At 67.3% G+C, this 16,020-nt stretch overlaps 1 protein-coding gene across 2 annotated transcripts; it reads right to left on the bottom strand.

Annotated features, from left to right (window-relative positions):
* On the bottom strand, window positions 1-14,178 carry LOC102444793 (advillin). Of its 2 annotated transcripts, none has more exons than XM_075901720.1 (20): window positions 13,933-14,178; window positions 12,044-12,123; window positions 11,332-11,406; window positions 10,487-10,683; window positions 10,119-10,227; window positions 9,161-9,271; window positions 8,677-8,882; window positions 8,275-8,353; window positions 7,674-7,772; window positions 7,400-7,553; window positions 7,127-7,227; window positions 5,988-6,125; window positions 5,721-5,879; window positions 4,942-5,121; window positions 4,708-4,853; window positions 4,488-4,632; window positions 3,793-3,981; window positions 2,005-2,073; window positions 1,139-1,270; window positions 1-774 (listed from the first exon to the last, which is right to left on the bottom strand). In XM_075901720.1, the coding sequence occupies exons 2-20, from the start codon at window positions 12,107-12,109 to the stop codon at window positions 661-663; spliced, it is 2,469 nt and encodes an 822-aa protein (XP_075757835.1). In that variant the 5' UTR covers window positions 12,110-12,123; window positions 13,933-14,178; the 3' UTR covers window positions 1-660. The 2 variants fall into 2 exon arrangements, with proteins under 2 accessions (XP_075757835.1, XP_075757834.1); XM_075901719.1 differs by lacking the exon at window positions 13,933-14,178 and adding an exon at window positions 13,334-13,498.
* Window positions 14,179-16,020: the final 1,842 nt, after the last annotated feature.

The raw sequence follows: 16,020 nt of genomic DNA, 5'->3' as shown, positions 1-16,020 counted from the left end.
TGGGGCATACGCTGCATCTTTATTTTTCAAAATGACTCTGGCAAGGCGGCTACAGGCAGGCAAAAGACTTGCTAGAGCTGCCGCTCGGCCCCTAGCATCTGCTGCAGGGCCTGGGGTGCTCGGGAGAGGACGTTACCGACCCGGAGGGCCCGGTCGGTACAGCTAGTGATCCTCCGTACACTGTACCCGCCACGCGTCCCTCATTCGGGAACACCCGTGGTGCGGTGCTGCCCGCCAGCTGGGGGAACGGCTGTGCAGCAACGCACTCTGCCAGAGGCTTTCCCCACGGCTCCCATGGCATCGGGGTGGTGCCAGGAAGCAGCGGGGGATACCTGCCCCCCCGCATGCCCTTCCTGGCCCAGCAATCTCTTTAATCCGGCAAACCCAGGGTTGCCAGATTAAAGAGGTTCAAGTGTATTTTGGTGTCCAGCCTCCTGCACTGGGCTAGCCGGGGGAAGCTGCAGTGCCACCTGTGTCCCAACAGCCCTAGGAAGTGGCCAGCGCCGTGTGCCTAAAGCTAAAATATCAGCTGTTTGAATATACTTGCGAGAATAAAAATCCGCCCAACCCCTCGTGGCCTCTTGCTTCTGGCTGTACCACACTGAGGAAGTGGGGCTTGGTCCAGTCTCCGCCTCCGGGCTGGGCACACCATCCGCTTCATTAGAAGAGCCCTTTTTCCTTCTTCAGGTTGATCTGTTTCCAGCCAGGAAGAGCAGCAAATTCTTCCCTCTCGATTCCAAACACGGCCACAAAGTCCCGCGGGGAGAGGTAATTCTGGGAAAGGAGAAGCCACGGTGAGCAGATTAGCAGAGGCAGGACGGGGGCGGGGAGCGCAGTAGCCTGGGGGGAACCGGGGAGTGGGTGCTGCCCGCTCGGATGGGAGCCGGGCTGCCTTTCTGCCCAGCCGAGGGGGCTCTGGGACAGGACTCGGCGGAGAGCTGAGTGGCTGCCGCCTACCCACTAAGAGGAGACGGAAGGTTTCAACTAAGTCAGTTGAAACCTTCGAAGCAGGCCCAGCAGGCAGCAAGAACCAGGGTTGGTTCTCAAAGGGGCTTGGGTGCTTATTGAAATCAGTAGGAGTTGGGGGGCTAAACCCCGGGAGGATCGGGGCCCAAAAACCTGGTCCCTCCGAACTCACCTCTTTCTTGGCGGGGTCTACGTCTCCCGGCAGTTCATCCTTCTGGCTCGTTAGCACGTCCAGAGGGTAGGTCTGCGCGGCGGCGCCGCTCTGGGCCCCGGGGCTTGGAGTGAGCGCCGTCCCCTTCAGATCCTGGGCAGCACGGGGAGGAGAAACGGCCAGGGCCTGTCTCACACGTTTGTGAGCCCAGAGACGCCTGCCTCTCTCTGCCCTGAGCCTTGGCTCCTACGTCAACAAGGGGAGCCCACGAGAGAGCCCGGGGAGTTTATAGTGCTGGGATCCCACATTCAGCCTCCCTGCAGAGTCCCTTGAGGTCTGTCTAGATACGAGACCCCATGGGCTGTGCTTGGAACTGGGCCGCGTCAAACGGCTGCAGCGCTCGCCCCCAGAGGTGGCTGCATTTCTCCGGCAGGTGAACACGTCCCTACGTGGGCCCTGGACCAGGTGCGGTGGGCTCCCTCTGGCTGGAAGGTGCCAGGAGGCGGTTGGTTCAGCGCTCTGAGCCCAGGAGCAGGGCCCGGCACGTGGGGGTGGAGTGGTAGCAGCTTGGAGGTGATTCACGGGGGCGGCCGGGGCTCAGTGCGTTAGCTGCACGGCCCGAGGGCTCGACTGAGAAAGGCAGGAGAGAGCCGGTGGGCAGCGTGGGGGCGTTGAGAGCCAGGCTGTGGGCAGACTCCTGTGCAGAGGGGCACAGAGTTCAGGGAGTAGCCGCATGCGCGATGCCACCGACCCGGCAGGGGCCGCGTCCCACCCTGGGGCAGGCGTGTGCTCAGTTTGCTTCCTGGGCAGCGTCCCCATCTTTGGCCAACTGAGCTGAGTCCCATCCGGTGCCAGCCGCCTCGTCTCCTCCCGCCCCGGCAACTCACGCCTGTGATCCTGACAACGGCACACGCGTCTCCCAGCTCCTCCTTCAGTTGCTCGTAAGTCTTCCCTTCCTGCAAGGACACACAAAGCTGAGAACCGCACGGCTCCCCCGTAGCCAGGTCCAAAACGGTAACACGCCAACCTGTAGCGGCGTGGATCGAAACGCACCAAGGAATTTCCCTGACCAATCACAGAGCGAGGCTGCAGAACTGGAATTTAGCTACACCGTTACCCTGGGCTTAAAGCCATCCCTGGCGCACTACAAAGCCAATTTCCCCTGCCTTTAATATCCGCATTTCCACGTCCAAAGCTATGAATGGGACACACCCAGCCCGCCTAAGTAGCCTCATTAACACAGGTCCTACAATAGACAGGAAGGTCTTCTGCCATTATCTAGCTCTCCTGGTTTCTGTTACTGCCGCTCCGCTTCATCTGAGGAAGTGGGTTTTGCCCACGGAAGCGCATGGTTCTGTACAGTTTGGTGAGGGTCTAAGGCAGTGGGCCTCAACCTTTTGGGGCGCCTGGGGCTCAAGATTGGCTCGGGCTGGCCCTGGTCACTAGGCGGGCACATAAATGCCCCGGTGGGTGCCATGGCGCCCGCGGGCACCACGTTGGGGACCACTGGTCTAAGGTGCCCCAGGCCCACTAGTTCCACTAGCCAGGGCCTAGCAACAGCAGGGCAGGCGGTGTCTTGCCCCAGTGAGGGGGAGGTGCCCCAAGGGGGTGCAGCCCGGCCCCGCCATTACCAGCGCCCCTCCCGCCAGGCAGCAGGCGGACGCGACTTGAGGAGAGAGGCTTGTCAGCTGGACGCCCAAGCCAGAAGGGACCACCGTGATCCTCTCATCTGCCCTGGGCCACAGGCCAAGATCCGCCTCCCCAATAATTCCTACAGCAGATCCCGCCTCCACTGGCCGTTTTCACGGCCGCCTGGGAGACCCCATCGCATCCAGGGGGTTCCAGCGCTCAAGTACCCTCAGCCCAGTCGCACGGTGTCTGGCTTCAGCGCCCAGCCAGTGGCGGGTGTTAGATCGGGCGGCTCTTGCCCCTTGTTAAATATTTGTCCCCGCCGTGGGGGCCGTATAGGCCAATCCACCCCCCGTCTTCTCGTTACGAGGGAGCCCTTCGCGTCTGGCAGGTTTTTCTAGCCCTTGGCTCGTTCTCCCGGCCCGTCTCTGCTTTCTCACCGTCCTTCTCGAGCTGTTGGCGCCGCAAGGGGACGGGGGCTTCCCGCAGCGGCCGCTCCAGGCGGGAACAAAACCGCCCTGCTCCGCCGTGAGATGCGGCTGATGACGCAGGCCGGGATCACGGTCGAGCTTTTGCCCAGGGCCTCCTGCTGGGAGCTCTCGGGCAGCGGCTCGTCCCCTCCCGCCCCACCTTTCCCCAAGTTGCTGCCCCCCAGGGTAGCGGCCGCCCTTTGCTCCTGGGTGTTTGTGTGGGGCGGTGTTAAAGCACAACCTGTTTGCTCGCCCCCGGGGCTGCTGGGGAACCAGTGACCAGTTCTCGGGACTAGCCTCGACTTTCTCCTCCCCGCGTGAAATTCTCCGGCGTTCCCACGCAAGCGCGAGGAGAGCCGACGTGGGGGGGTTGAGTACAGAGGCCAGCCCCAGAGCCGCCAGGCCCCCCAGCGGCCAGGGAGTCAGCGGAGGGGGGGCAGGGGCGCCGTTGTGTGCCTAAGGATCTGTTTCGTTCGCCCCTCGAGGGCAGGAGGGGGAGCTGCGGCGGGACGGTGCTCTCACCCAGAGCGGCCGAGGGGCACGTCCCACCCGGCCCCCCCACGTGCTCAGACTCACGCTCCACTGGTGCGGGTCCCAGGCGCCGAACCACCCCGTGAAGTTGGGCGGCTCGAAGCCCTGCTTGACCACCAGGATGGGCGTGTCGGCGTCCCTCCCGCTGGGGTGGGTGCGGAGATAGTCCTGGGCCGTGGCCAGCGCGGCCGCCTTCTCCGCGGCGTTGGCGTCCCTCCCGAGCCACAAGAAGACCTGCAAGGGGAAACCGCTGGCTGGGGGCAAGGCGGAGCAGCCGGGAACGGGCCACCACCGAGCCCGTAGCACCGTGGCTAGGAGCCCAGCCTCCAGCCAGCGGCTCCTAGCTCCAGCCCGCCAGGCACGGACACAGCTCAGCCCAGGATGGGTGAATTTGGGGCCCAGCGAACAAGAGAAGCGCCTGGCACTGTGGGACCAAGAGCAACGCAGAGTTCTGCAGGGGCAGCCTCTCGATCCAGACCCACAGCCCCCCCTTATCCAGTCCACCCCGAGCTCCACCCGCCCCCCAACCCCCCGCTAGCCCAACACCACGGTCATTCGCCAGGCATCTGGCTCCACCAGGACCCCTCAGCCCTGAGCTGTAGCCCCCGCCCCCCACGGCTGTCCCACGTCCGGGCCACGCACGCTGCCCCCGCTGACGTGGCGTGAATTAACCCCCCCCCCCAAGGTTTTCCCGGCGGCTCGTGTCCGGCCACGGGCTGGCGTTGGCTCTGCGGGCGCACCTGGTCCCAGGTGTCCAGCAGCATCACGTCGCTCTCGCTCAAGTCCTCCTGGCCGAAGTCGGTCACCTCCGTCACCACAAAGCGCCCCGTCTTGTTGGCGCACTCGAAGAGCCGGGCCGGGTGATCGGGGGCCTCCTGCTGCAGCCTGTGGACACGCCGCGCCGTCAGCCAGCCTCGCCGCCGGCGCCCGCCGCCCCCTCCCCCCGCCTCGCCCGGGTACCTTTTGTCGCTGGCGTACGGGGCTTTGCCGCCGAGCACGTCCCAGAAGGCCGCCGGCTCCTGCCCCTCGGCTACGGGTTCCTGCGGGCCGCTGCACAGGGTGGCCGCCAGCTGCTTCGCCATTTCCCGCTCGTCCCCGCTGGAGCCCTGGCGGCCAAGGAGCAGAGCGGGCGTTGGCGGGCGGTGGCGGGGGAGGGACGCCCGCCGGGGTGGGCTCGCCCCCGCCCCCCCTTACCTTGCCGTACCACAGGTAGTGCTCCGCCGGGGTGCGGAGCAGGAAGACGTCGTTGGAGTTGAGCGAGGCGGCGCGCGCCGGGACCTCCACCGCCTTGGTGTTGTGCCGGGCCGTGCCGCGGATCTGGAAGAGCCTCGCGGGGGGCTCCGGGGCGCGGCCGCTTTTCCTGGAGGTCCCGCCCTAGAGGGAAGGGGGGGCGGCCCCCGGGCGGCTGAGCCGAGCCCCAGGGAGGCCCCCGAGAGAGCGGGGCTGGGTGGTGCCGGATGGGTGCAGACATGCATGGGCAGGCGTGGGGCGGGGGGAGAGCTGATGGGGGGATCCTCACGCTGCAGAGGGCTTGGGGGGCACGACAGCTGGGCCTGGCGCCGGCCAACCGGAGGGACGGGAAATACTCACGCGTGAAACACGCCAGCCCCTGCCCGGTTACTGCTCCTTTACCAGGCTGCTTTAACAAGGGGCTGGGGGAGGGGGGGAGGGAGACTCTGCCCCCCCAGAACTGAGGCACTGTGGTGTGGGGCTCAGGACGGCTATGTTCCACCCCCAGCTTTGCCACTGCCCTCTCGGGTGACCTTAGGCAAGTCCCTTACCCTGCTCTGTGCCTCAGTTTCCCCTCCCTCTCTTCGTCCATTTAGACAGCCCTTTCAAGGCTGCCTTTGGCTCAGTGTGTGCGCCGCCCCGGGCGCAACGAGGCCCTGACCGCGGCAGCTCGCTCTAGTTTGAACAGCACCGGCCCCAGCCCCGGCGCCTGGGAAATCCAAGCCAGCCCGGCCCCGCCGTACCTCGAAGACGACAAACTTCCCTTGGAAGATGGCCAGGAAGTGCCGCGGCTCCTTGCCCATGCTCACGCGCACCTGCACCGGCTCCCCTTGGAGCTGCCGGTCCAGCTCCACCGCCTGGGCCGCGGAGGCCGCCAGCTCGTCCTGCGTGGCGTGGCGCCCCTGGGCGGGCACAGAGCAGCCGGCTCAGAGCCGTGCCCCGGGGCGGGGGGGGGGAGCTGCTCTGGGGCCCCCCCGTAGGCGGGAGACGGGGGGTCGGGTCCTACCCACCTGCCAGATGTACAGGATGTAGCGGGGCCGGCCGCTCACGGCGTAGGTGTAAAGCACCAGGTAGCAGTCGCCGCCGTAGAAGCAGCCGTGGCTCTGGGGCGCCACCGGCGCCAGCTCCAGGTTCTCGATCCGCCAGACCTAGCGCCGCCGGGTGGGGGGAGGGGTGTTACCGTGGGAGTCGTGGCGCTGCGGCGCCGGCTCAGCCCGGGGTGAGGGCGGGCGTTGGACCTGGCCTTCAAAGCAGGACCCCTGCCCCCACCCAGACCCACAGCAGCGGGGGCTTTGCTCGTGTTCCCTCTAGGGCTGGAGGACAAGCAGGGGCACGACCCCCACCCCACCCCCAACCAGTAGGGGCACAGAACTTCTCTCGGGCCTGGGCAGGGGGCCAGCTCCTCTGGCGGGGGTGGGATAGGCCCGCTCCGAGGGTCATGGGGGTGAGTTTAAAACAACCCAAAGGAAGTTTTTCTGCACCCAGTGCACAGTCAACCTGTGGAACTCCTCGCCGGAGGATGTGGTGAAGACCAGGACTTTAACAGGGTTCACAAAAGAGCTAATTCATGGAGGTTGGGTCCATCAGTGGCTGTTAGCCAGGATGGGCGGGGATGGGGTCCCTGGCCTCTGTGTGTCTGGAAATGTGACAGGAGACGGATCCCATGAGGATTCCCGGTTCTGTTCACTCCCTCGGGCACCTGGCGCTGGCCGCTGTGGGCAGACAGGACGCTGGGCCAGATGGACCTTTGGTCGGACCCCGTGTGGCCGTTCTGATGTTGGGTGAGATCGAGCTGCCCCAGGCAGGGAGAGCCAAGTCCTCTGGCAAGAGGGGCCCGGAAGTGGCCCTCCAAAAGCAGCCACGTTTTTAGACCTGCGCACGCCCCTGCTCTGGGACCTGACCAGGGCGGGACAGACCGCTCAGGGACGTGAGCAACGCGGTGTCTTCTGTGTGCGCCGCGAGTCCCGACACCCAGGGACGCCCCCACTTGAGCACCCCATGGAGAGAGGGGCCCGGCGCCCCGATCCCAGCGGGGGAGGGGGCATTCCGCCTGCAGCCCCAGGTGCCGCCGAGCCCCCCGCGCGGCCAGGCACAGGGGGGAGGAGCGGGCCCGGCCGTCGTGCCGGGAGGGCGGCTCTCGGGCTCCTACCTCCACCTTCCCGTCGCCGTCATCCACCATCCGCTCCTGGGCGGCCAGCGCGGGCTGGACATGGAGCAGCCTGGCGTCGAACTTCTCCTGGCTGACCCTGGCTGCGGGAGGAAGCACCGGGCTTTGGGCCCCAACCTGGCGGGAGGCGGCCGGCGGCGTGTGGCCTCCAGCCTGGCGCCGTCTCCCCGCACCGCGGCAGGGGAGGGGGAGGAGAGCTCGGAAACCAGCCACCTTCCCCCCCCCCCGTCTCCCTGCCGCCAGGCCCCCCCGTACCCGTTTTGCCGATGCTGTGGGCTTTGCCCAGCCCCACCGTCTGCTCCCGGCCGGCCCACGACTGGAACAGCTGCTTGAACATGGCGGACTCGGCGCCGTCGTGCAGCGACTCCACGTTGGTGCTGGGGGGGTAGCCCTTCATGTGGATGAACTCCTACGGGGGGGGGGGGGAGCGGCAAGGCGCCCGTCAGCAGCATGGCCCTGCCCCTCCCCCCCGCTGTCACCTCAGGCCCCAAACTCCCCCCCCTCCCCCCGCCCGCCCCCTCGGGCCTACCAGAGCCTTGGCCATGGCCGTTTGCTTCTCCGCCTTGGTAGCCCCCTTCCCCTTCCAGACGTAGATCTTGGTCCCGCTGTGGTCCAGGATGTAGCAGTCCTGGGGAGGAAAAGCCGCGCTTGCTGATTGGCCGGGGTGGGGGGTGGGGGGGCTGCCTTGTCCTGTAAGGGGCAGAGGCGGGTCTGGGCGGGGGGTATTACTGGGCAGAGGGATCCAATCGGGGGCAGCAGGAAAGGGGGAGCTTGCTGCACACCCCAGGCCGGTTTGGGGGTGCCCTGGCTGCACCCCAGTGCACGGAACCATCCAGCCGCCGGGTTGAAAGGGGTTGGCAGACGGGCTGGGCCGTCCCTTCCGCCGCGTCTCCTGTGGCCAGTGCCAGCCGCGGCAGAGGGCAGCGTGGGAAGCCAGCCGACACGGGGCAGCCAGCAGAGCCCTCGGGGACCCCAGACGCCGGCTCCAGCCCCGGGGGGAGACAGGGCAGAGCCCGCGTGGCAGGGCGCTGGCTGAAACGGGGGGACGGGAGCGACCCCCCCAGGGTGGGTTTCAAACCGCCCACGGAGAACGTCCTGCCGATGCCCCGGAGCCCCCGTCTCGCGCTCACGTCGTGGCTCAGCATGTCCTGCACCAGCGGCCGCGCGGCCTCTTCCAGCACCTGCATTTTGCCTCCGGAGTCCGAGACGCTGGAGAAAGGAGGGCGGGTTGATTCCCAGCGGGGCTGGGTGGGTCGGGGCCGATGGGAACGTTCCCTGGGCTCCGAGGCCCCTTCCTCCTGCGCTCGGCCCGGCGGTGCCGCAGCCAAGCCAGGACACAGACTTGCTGGATTTGTGACGTCGCCGGGCGTACGAGGGGCCCCGTGCCCAGCAGAGGAAGATCCCAGGGACCCAAACCCACCGGGAGGGAAAGGCGGGGGGTGGGGCAGCAAGGGAGCAGGCGTCCGGCCAGGCAAACGCCCTCGCCCAGCGGGCCGGGGGAGGCTCCGTGCTCGCCCCTCGCCCCCGCTCACCGATACAGCAGGACGCTGGCCTTGTGGTGCTGGTCCACCGCCTCGTCCGGGGTGCTCGGCTTGATCCTCCGCGGCCTGTCCCCCAGCTCGCTCTCCAGCAGCGCCATCAGCTCCGGGCTGGCGCCCTCCTGGTCACCTTCCACCACCCCGATCTCTGCCCGCCCCCCGCGCTCCCGGTCCCGGATGTCCTTGGCCAGCAGCATGGCCTAGAGGAAACCCCCCCAAAAGAGCCATCGTTGGCGCCCCGCAGCGCACTGGGCAAACGCCTCCCCCCGCCCCGGAGACCCTGAGCTGTCTGAACCGCTGGGAAGGGGATGGGGATGGGGAAGGACCCTCCTACCCCCAGCCTGGGTCTCCGGAGAGAGGAGTGAGAACTGGCCTGGGGAAGGGGCTGCGGGGTCCTGGGTCCAGGCCAGATGCAGGGGGAGGGGGATTCTGCCCTGCAGCGGAGGGAGCAGGGGGGCAGCCTGGGTCCGGTTCCTACCTTCAGCCGCTCCCTGGTGTTGCTCTCGGGGCCGTTCCACTGGAGAATGGCTTTGCCCAGGTCCAGCAGGAACACGTCGCCCAGGTTGAAGCTCTCCCAGCTCAGCTCCACCTGCACCCGGGAGCCAAGAGGAGGCGCTGAGGATGCCAGTGCAGGATCGGGGGCAGGGGGCAGCCGCCAGGCTGGTAGGGGGGGGCAATGGGGCAGCCGCCAGGCTGGTAGGGGGGGTAATGGGGCAGCCGCCAGGCTGGTAGGGGGGCAGGGGGCAGCCGCCAGGCTGGTAGGGGGGCAATGGGGCAGCCGCCAGGCTGCGGATGCTGGGAGGGTGGAGGCAGGGACCAGGCCAGCGCCAAGGCAGCAGGGGCACCGGCCTCAGGGCAGGAAGAAATGGTACCGGGTGTGCCAGGAACAGACCCAAGGTCCATCCAGCCCAGAGTCCTGTGCAATGCCAGGTGCCCCAGAGGGAGGGAACCGATCCGGGAATTGGTGTGTGACCGACAGAGGTTATGCTCGGCATCCCTGCCCATCCCGGCTAATAGCAGCCATTGATGAACCCAACCTCCATGAATTTATCTAGTTCTTTCCCGAACCCTGTTAAAGTTCTGGTCTTCACAACATCCTCCGGCGAGGAGTTCCACAGGTTGACTGTGCGGTGCGTGAAGAAAAACGTCCTTTGGTTTGTTTTAAACCTGCTGCCTAATCATTTCCTTTGGTGACCCCTCGTTCTTATGTGATGGGAACACGTAAATAACTTCCCCTTCTTCGCTTTCTCCACACTGGTGACGATTTCATAGACCTCTCTCCGATCGCCCCTTCGTCTCCTCTTTTCTAAGCTGAAAAGTCCCTGTTTTCTTAAGCTCTCCTTTCGGGTTAGGGTTACAGGGTTCGGGTTAGTGCCTGGCGGGAGCCAGGTGGTGACCCAGGCCCGGGCCAGCTCAGCTGCGGGCCCCAGACTCACCTCGGTGGCTGTGACGGTCCGTTTGCCCTTGACGTGCAGCAGGCGTTTGACGTTGTAGACGTTGGTCTCCACGTGCGTCATCCCGGAGGCCACGCCGCCCTTCTTGTAGCTGGGTGAGAGGAGCGGGCGGCGGGTGAGCGGGGCAGGGACGGCGCCGGGCAGGAAGGGCGGACGTGCATGCGGACAACAGCCCCCTCCTCACCCCAACAAGCATGGCCCCGTCAGCCGTGCCCATGGCTCCTGGCACCGCTTGCCGGCTGATGCCCCCACGTGGGGGCAGGGACGCCCCCATGGGGTGGGCAGCCGGCGCCCCGTGGAGCAGAGGGTCAGACCCACTAGAGACCAGGGCCCCTCGGCCACCTACTCACATGACGCCCTGCTTGAAGTAGCCTCTGAAGAGGTCCGACTCGTGGCGCTGCACCTCCCGGTGCTGCACGGGGACCCCGCCCAGGTAGTCGTCCAGCTGGGTGGTGTAGATGGCGGCGCAGCCCTGTTCGTCCCGCGAGGAGCCCTCCCCGACCCAGTAATGGATGTCGTAGGCCACGCCGCTGCCCGAGCACCGGGTCTGCAGCAGGGACAGAGCCGGAGGAGTGAGCCCTGCCTCTGCCCCACCGCTCAGACCAGCATCCGGCCTGCCACGCCTGGATCCCTGCTCTGCACTGCATGGGGCAGGAGGGATTTCTCCCTGACACCTCGCCACCTGAACCCCCAGCCAGAGATCGGCTGGTCAGCGCCTGCCCCCAGACAGGAACAAACCCTCCGTGCTGAATCCTCACTCATGCCACGAATCCTAACCAGCCCCCAAATCATGTGGCAGGGAGTTCCGCAGACTAACAGACCGTCGCACAGGGCATTTCCTTTGGTCATCCTATTGCTGCAAAGCTACCTGCCCCTCCCTCTCCTCCCCTCCTTGCATGGCCTTTGGCCTTCTCCGCAGCTCTCCAGGGCAGAGGGAAGCAGAGGGAGGAAATGGGCCAGTCAGCCTGGCAAAGCAGCCCCCCCCGATCCTCTTGTGCACCCCACGCCTGTCAGGGTTCAAGCAGAGACCCAGGGCCCATCACTCCGATTCCAGTGCCGGTTCCTGGCACGAGTCCCAACCTGTCGGGATTTGGGAGCGTCACGGACTCTGCTTCGCTCGGATGCAGCCACAGGGGCCCCGCCCCACGCGGGAGCCGGCACGAGGTGGCAGGGGCCCCGGGCTGGGGCCACTCACCGAGAGCAGGACGTAGCAGTCGCCCTCGTAGAAACTGCCGTGGGATTTCGGAGGCACCAGCACCAAGTCCATTTTCTGGGAGGAGGCAGAAGTGCGCTGAGACTTGCCCCGGCACGAGCCAGGGGGCTCACAACAGCCCCCCGGGTGCCCCGCAAGCCGCTCCCCTGATGGTGCCTTGGGTGAAAGCACCGTCTCCAGCCCAGCTCTCCCTGGCCCGAGCCCAGGGGCTGCCAGCCGGGAGCCCTGGATGGATGCCTGGAGTCAGGAGCGAGCATTAGCCCCCGATTGGCAACAGGAAATCAAAGTCCGGTGCGGCTGCTTCTGGGGAGGGGCATGGCAGCTGTTTATAGGGGAACCCCCCCCTCCATGCACCACTGGCCGCAGCCACCTCTGGCTGTTTATGGAAGCCCTGTACGTCCATCGCTGGCTTGCAGCCACCTCTGGGGCGGGGCACGGCAGCAGCCCGCAATGCCAGCACCAGCATTCGGGCCTGGCAGCGAAGAGGAACCGTCCTTCCAGCAGGCGCCGCATGGAGACTTCAGGGGACGTTGAGCATAAAGCACCAGAGCTGGGATCAGCCCAGGGCACCGCCCCGTCCCGGGGAAAGGAAACGCCCGGGGCCCACCGGCAGCTTCAGCCAGTCCCAGCCCCCTTCCTCCTGCCCCAGGGTCCCAGCCCCCGGTGGGAGCCCGCCCGAGCCGCGCCCGCTCACCTCGACCCGCCAGATGAGGAGGCCGGGCATGTTGGTAACAGCCTTGAAGGCGCTGCTCAGAGCCATCGCGCCCTGCGGACCTGCCGGGCAAGAGACGAGGGTCGGCCCGGAGCAGCCCCCCCACGCCTGCCTGAGACCAGCCGCCCGCGGGGGGGGGGGGGGGCAGGCAAGGGCCGAAGGGGGCAGCCCGCCCCCAGGAGGCTGCGACATCATGCAACTTTGGGTGGGCGGGGGGGAGACCCCCCCAATCGCAGAGATAGAACCGGAGTGGCACCGTCAGCACGAGACAGCCCCCACCCCCGACTGCCTGGCCACGGGGATGCTCGTGGGTGCCCGTGCAGGGGACGGATCCAGGGCGAAGCAGCCGCCACCACCCAGGCAGGGACCCGCCCGCCCCAGGTGTCTTGGGCCACCGGGGTCTGCCCCACCATCTCCGGACCTCAGTCCTGCTGACGCCGCCCCCTCCCCCCCCCCCCCGGGATGCTACAAGCCAGTGCCTGGCGGTTGGGGCTCCCCCGTGGCACCAGCTCCTCCGGACCCCCCCCGCCACGTCTCCCCGAGTCACGTCAGCCAGGGCTCCGTGGCCCCTTTAAGGAGGGATTCCGCTTGCCAGCAAGCCGGGGCCTCCCTCCCCCGCCGCAGCAGATGGACCCGGTGGGGGCAGGAGGGACCCACCCAGCTGGTCCTTGCACCACCCAAAACAATCCGGCTGAACGGCGCACTCACACGGCACAGCCCCCCGCCCCCCGCCCGGCCTGGGTGGAGCCCAGGAGCCAGCAGCTTTCCAAGCCGTGGGCTGTCTCCCCACACCCTAGGCAGGGCCGGGAACCGCCGTGGGGCCAGGAACCGCCGTGGGGTGGGGGGGGGAAGGGCGCTGACCCACAGAAAAGTCAGTCGGGGGCTGCACACACGTGAGAAGCAAAGAACCAACCCCCTCCCTGGCTGAGACGCGCCCCACATGCGCCTCCCACCCCAGAGCTTGGGGGGGGGGTCCAGGCTAGTAGATGCTGGGTGCTCCAGTCCCATGGGGGGCAGCAGGGGGGCTGGAGCACCAGCGCGGGCTCCCCCATGCTGGGGGGAGCCCTGAGTCTTGGGGGCCGCATCCATCCCCCAGGCCTGAGGTTCCCCACCCCGGCCCTAGAGAAACCCCCCAGAGACCAGGATCCCAAGGCAGCGCCAGTGTCCTGGCTGGGCCGGGAGCATCTGGCCTCCCCGCCCTTTTCCGGGATGGGGGAGTTGCCCAGGCCACCCAGCAGGGCTCCGACCCACGGGCACCCTGCGGATACTCACAAGCCTCCCGGGGAATCTCTCCCCGCCTGGGCGTGGGCCCTGCTGTGTCCACGCTGCCTGTTGTGCTGCAGGGAGGGCCACGCCCGGCCTGCGGGCTCTGGAGGAGGGTGGCTCGGAGGGCTGGGCTCCCGGCAGCCCAAACTGGAACCGCTCCCCCCCCCCCCCGTTTTCAGGCATGGAAGCCAGATGGAGTAACCTGAGCCAGGGAGCCGGGCGGCCGCGGCAGGACACCCGCAGCTGGGTTTGATTAGCCGGGAATGTGCTGGTTTCGGGGCTGTTGGCAGAGACCGGGCGGCCCTTTCCTGCCATCGCATTGACCCTCTCCCATGCCCCGGCCCCCAGGCGGGCGTCTCCTACTGCTGAGCCCCCTGGGCGAACCGCCGGGACCGGACTGTCCCCCACCACGTGTCCCACCCGCTCACTGAGACTGACCAACTTGGCATGGAGCCCTCCGGCCATTCCTCACCCTCCCCTCCCGCCTGGTACCTCCAGCTGGCAGATCCTGGCTCATCCCTCCCACCACCGCACCCCCCCAGATCTGGGCTCCGCGCCAGCCCACGGCAGGTCTGGCCCCTACCGCCGCCCCGAGCTGGACTCACCTGAATTCCCTGCCCTGCCCAGCGAGCGGATGTCGAGGAGACCGCCTGGGCCAGCCACGGACGCACGCCCCAGTCCAGTGCCGCCTCACCCGGCGCGCCCGGCCCTGCACCTTAGATTTGCCTGAGTTTGCATCTCGGCCACCTGTCGGCGAGCTCGGCCACTGGGTGCCAGCCCGGGCGCCCGCGCGCCGTAGGCAAAGCAGAGGGAAAGCAGCTGTGGGTGCCTATTCAAAGCATAGGGGGCGGCAGGGTGTGTGTGTCTGTGTGTGGCTGTGTCTGTGTGTGTGGCTGTGTGTGGCTGTGTGTGTGGCTGTGTGTGTGTGTGGCTGTGTGTGTGTGTGTGTGTCTGTGTGCTGCAGGCACTGCCGGCCTCGCCTCCTTCCACGCCCATTTCCTATTGATTTTTCTAAAGTGCTGGGCTGATTAATAATTCAAGGGGGGGGGGGTCACGCATGCGAGCGCAGCCCCAGGCCGCAGAGCGGTGGAGGAGCTGATCCCCGAGCTGGGGGGGGGGAGCAATGGCTGGAGGGGGGAGTGAACCGCAGAGGTGGAATCAGCCAGCAGCCAGAGCGGGGCCCCGGGCGTCTCCCCCGACCTCCCCGCGGCCGCAGGGCTTGGATGCCCTTTGAAGGGGCAGCCGGCGCGTCGGGCCCAGCCGAACGAAGCGGCTTTCGCTGCCGGGGGCCACGCGGACCAGTCCTGCAGCGGCGGGTTATGGAGCAGCCTGGCCCGTGTGGCTGCCCGGAGCCGCCCTGCCCACCCCAATGCCAGCTCAGCGGCCCTGGGTTCAAGCCAGCGGCTACTTCCTGGCCCAGCTCAGGACGGCCCCTGGCTGCACGCAGGGGTGGGGAGGCGCAGGGCCTGGACCGAGCGCTAAGGCAGGTCTTGGGCTCCGGGATTTGCAGAGCGAGGGGGGCTCTGCGCGGAGTCCGGGGCAGGCGCGTGGGGTGTCTGAGGGGTTCTAGGCTGTGGGAGGGTGTTTGGATGAGGGGTGCTCGGGGGTAGGGCAGGGGGTTCTGACTGGGCCCTGCTGACCTCAGGTGGCCCCGGGGGGGGGTGCAGTAGGGCTAAGGCAGCCCCCCCCACTCCCAAGAGCAGCCAGCAAACTCCCTCCCAAGTCCTGTTGTGCCCCCACCCTGCTCTGAGATCGGATACAGGCGGGAGGGGGCGCCTGGACATCCGCCCTCGTCTCCCCGCCCTGCCCAGCAAGCAGGAGGCTCCCGGGGTGGGGGCAGCGCTAAGACAAGGGGCAGGAGATGCGCAGCAGTAGGGGGAGGGGCAGCCGAAGCGCCCGCGTTTGACAGATCTCCCGGGAGATCCCGATCGACTGGCGGGTGACCCCCCCCCAGCGGCAGCCGGGCCCGGGGTGCGGGATGGAGCCTCAGGAACTGCTCCCAGCACACGCCCTGCACCTCCCACCTGGCGCCACGATCCCATGGAGGGGGGAGGACGCTGCAGCCTCTGCCCGGGGCCCGGAACAGGGCAGCCCCCGCCTGCCAGGAGTCAGCAGCACCACCGGGCCTCCGGCAGGGACTTCTAGCTCCCCCCCCAGGGCCTCTGCCAGAGCCTTGGCCCCCGGCCACACCTCCCCACCGACGCCCCGTTTTCTCCTCCGTGGCGATAGCGTGGCCTACCAGGCGGCTCCATCCCGTGACCTAGGGGCTCTGGGTTCTCGTTCCTGGCTCAGCTGCTGTGAGCAAAACACACCCCTGCTTCATGCCTCAGTTTCCCCTGCTGCCCTTCATCTGCCTTGTATTTAGGTGGTCAGGCCCACACCCGGACGTAGGAGGGAGGGTCCAGAGAAGAGCCACAGGAAGGATGGACGGTCTAGAAGACACGACCGAGGGACTGAAAGAATCGGGTTTGTTTAGCTGGCGCAGGGACGACTGAGGGGACGTGAGAGCAGCTTTCATGGACCTAAAAGGGTGTGACAAGGAGCAGGGTAGCTGGGCCCGGGGTGGGGGATGGGCAATCATTTTTGATGGGGGAGGGGCCATGCCAAGGTTTTGGAAAGTGGCCGAGGGCTGCTCTCCCCTGTGATATTAACGGAGGGGGTGCAGGATCTGGGATGGAGGTTGGCATGTGGGA

The sequence above is a fragment of the Pelodiscus sinensis genome, chromosome 19 (assembly GCF_049634645.1).
Source record: "Pelodiscus sinensis isolate JC-2024 chromosome 19, ASM4963464v1, whole genome shotgun sequence".
Classification (NCBI taxonomy): Eukaryota; Metazoa; Chordata; order Testudines; family Trionychidae; genus Pelodiscus; species Pelodiscus sinensis.
The sequence above is the reverse complement of the archived record's forward strand: the minus strand, read 5'-3'. Positions and strand labels throughout refer to the sequence as shown.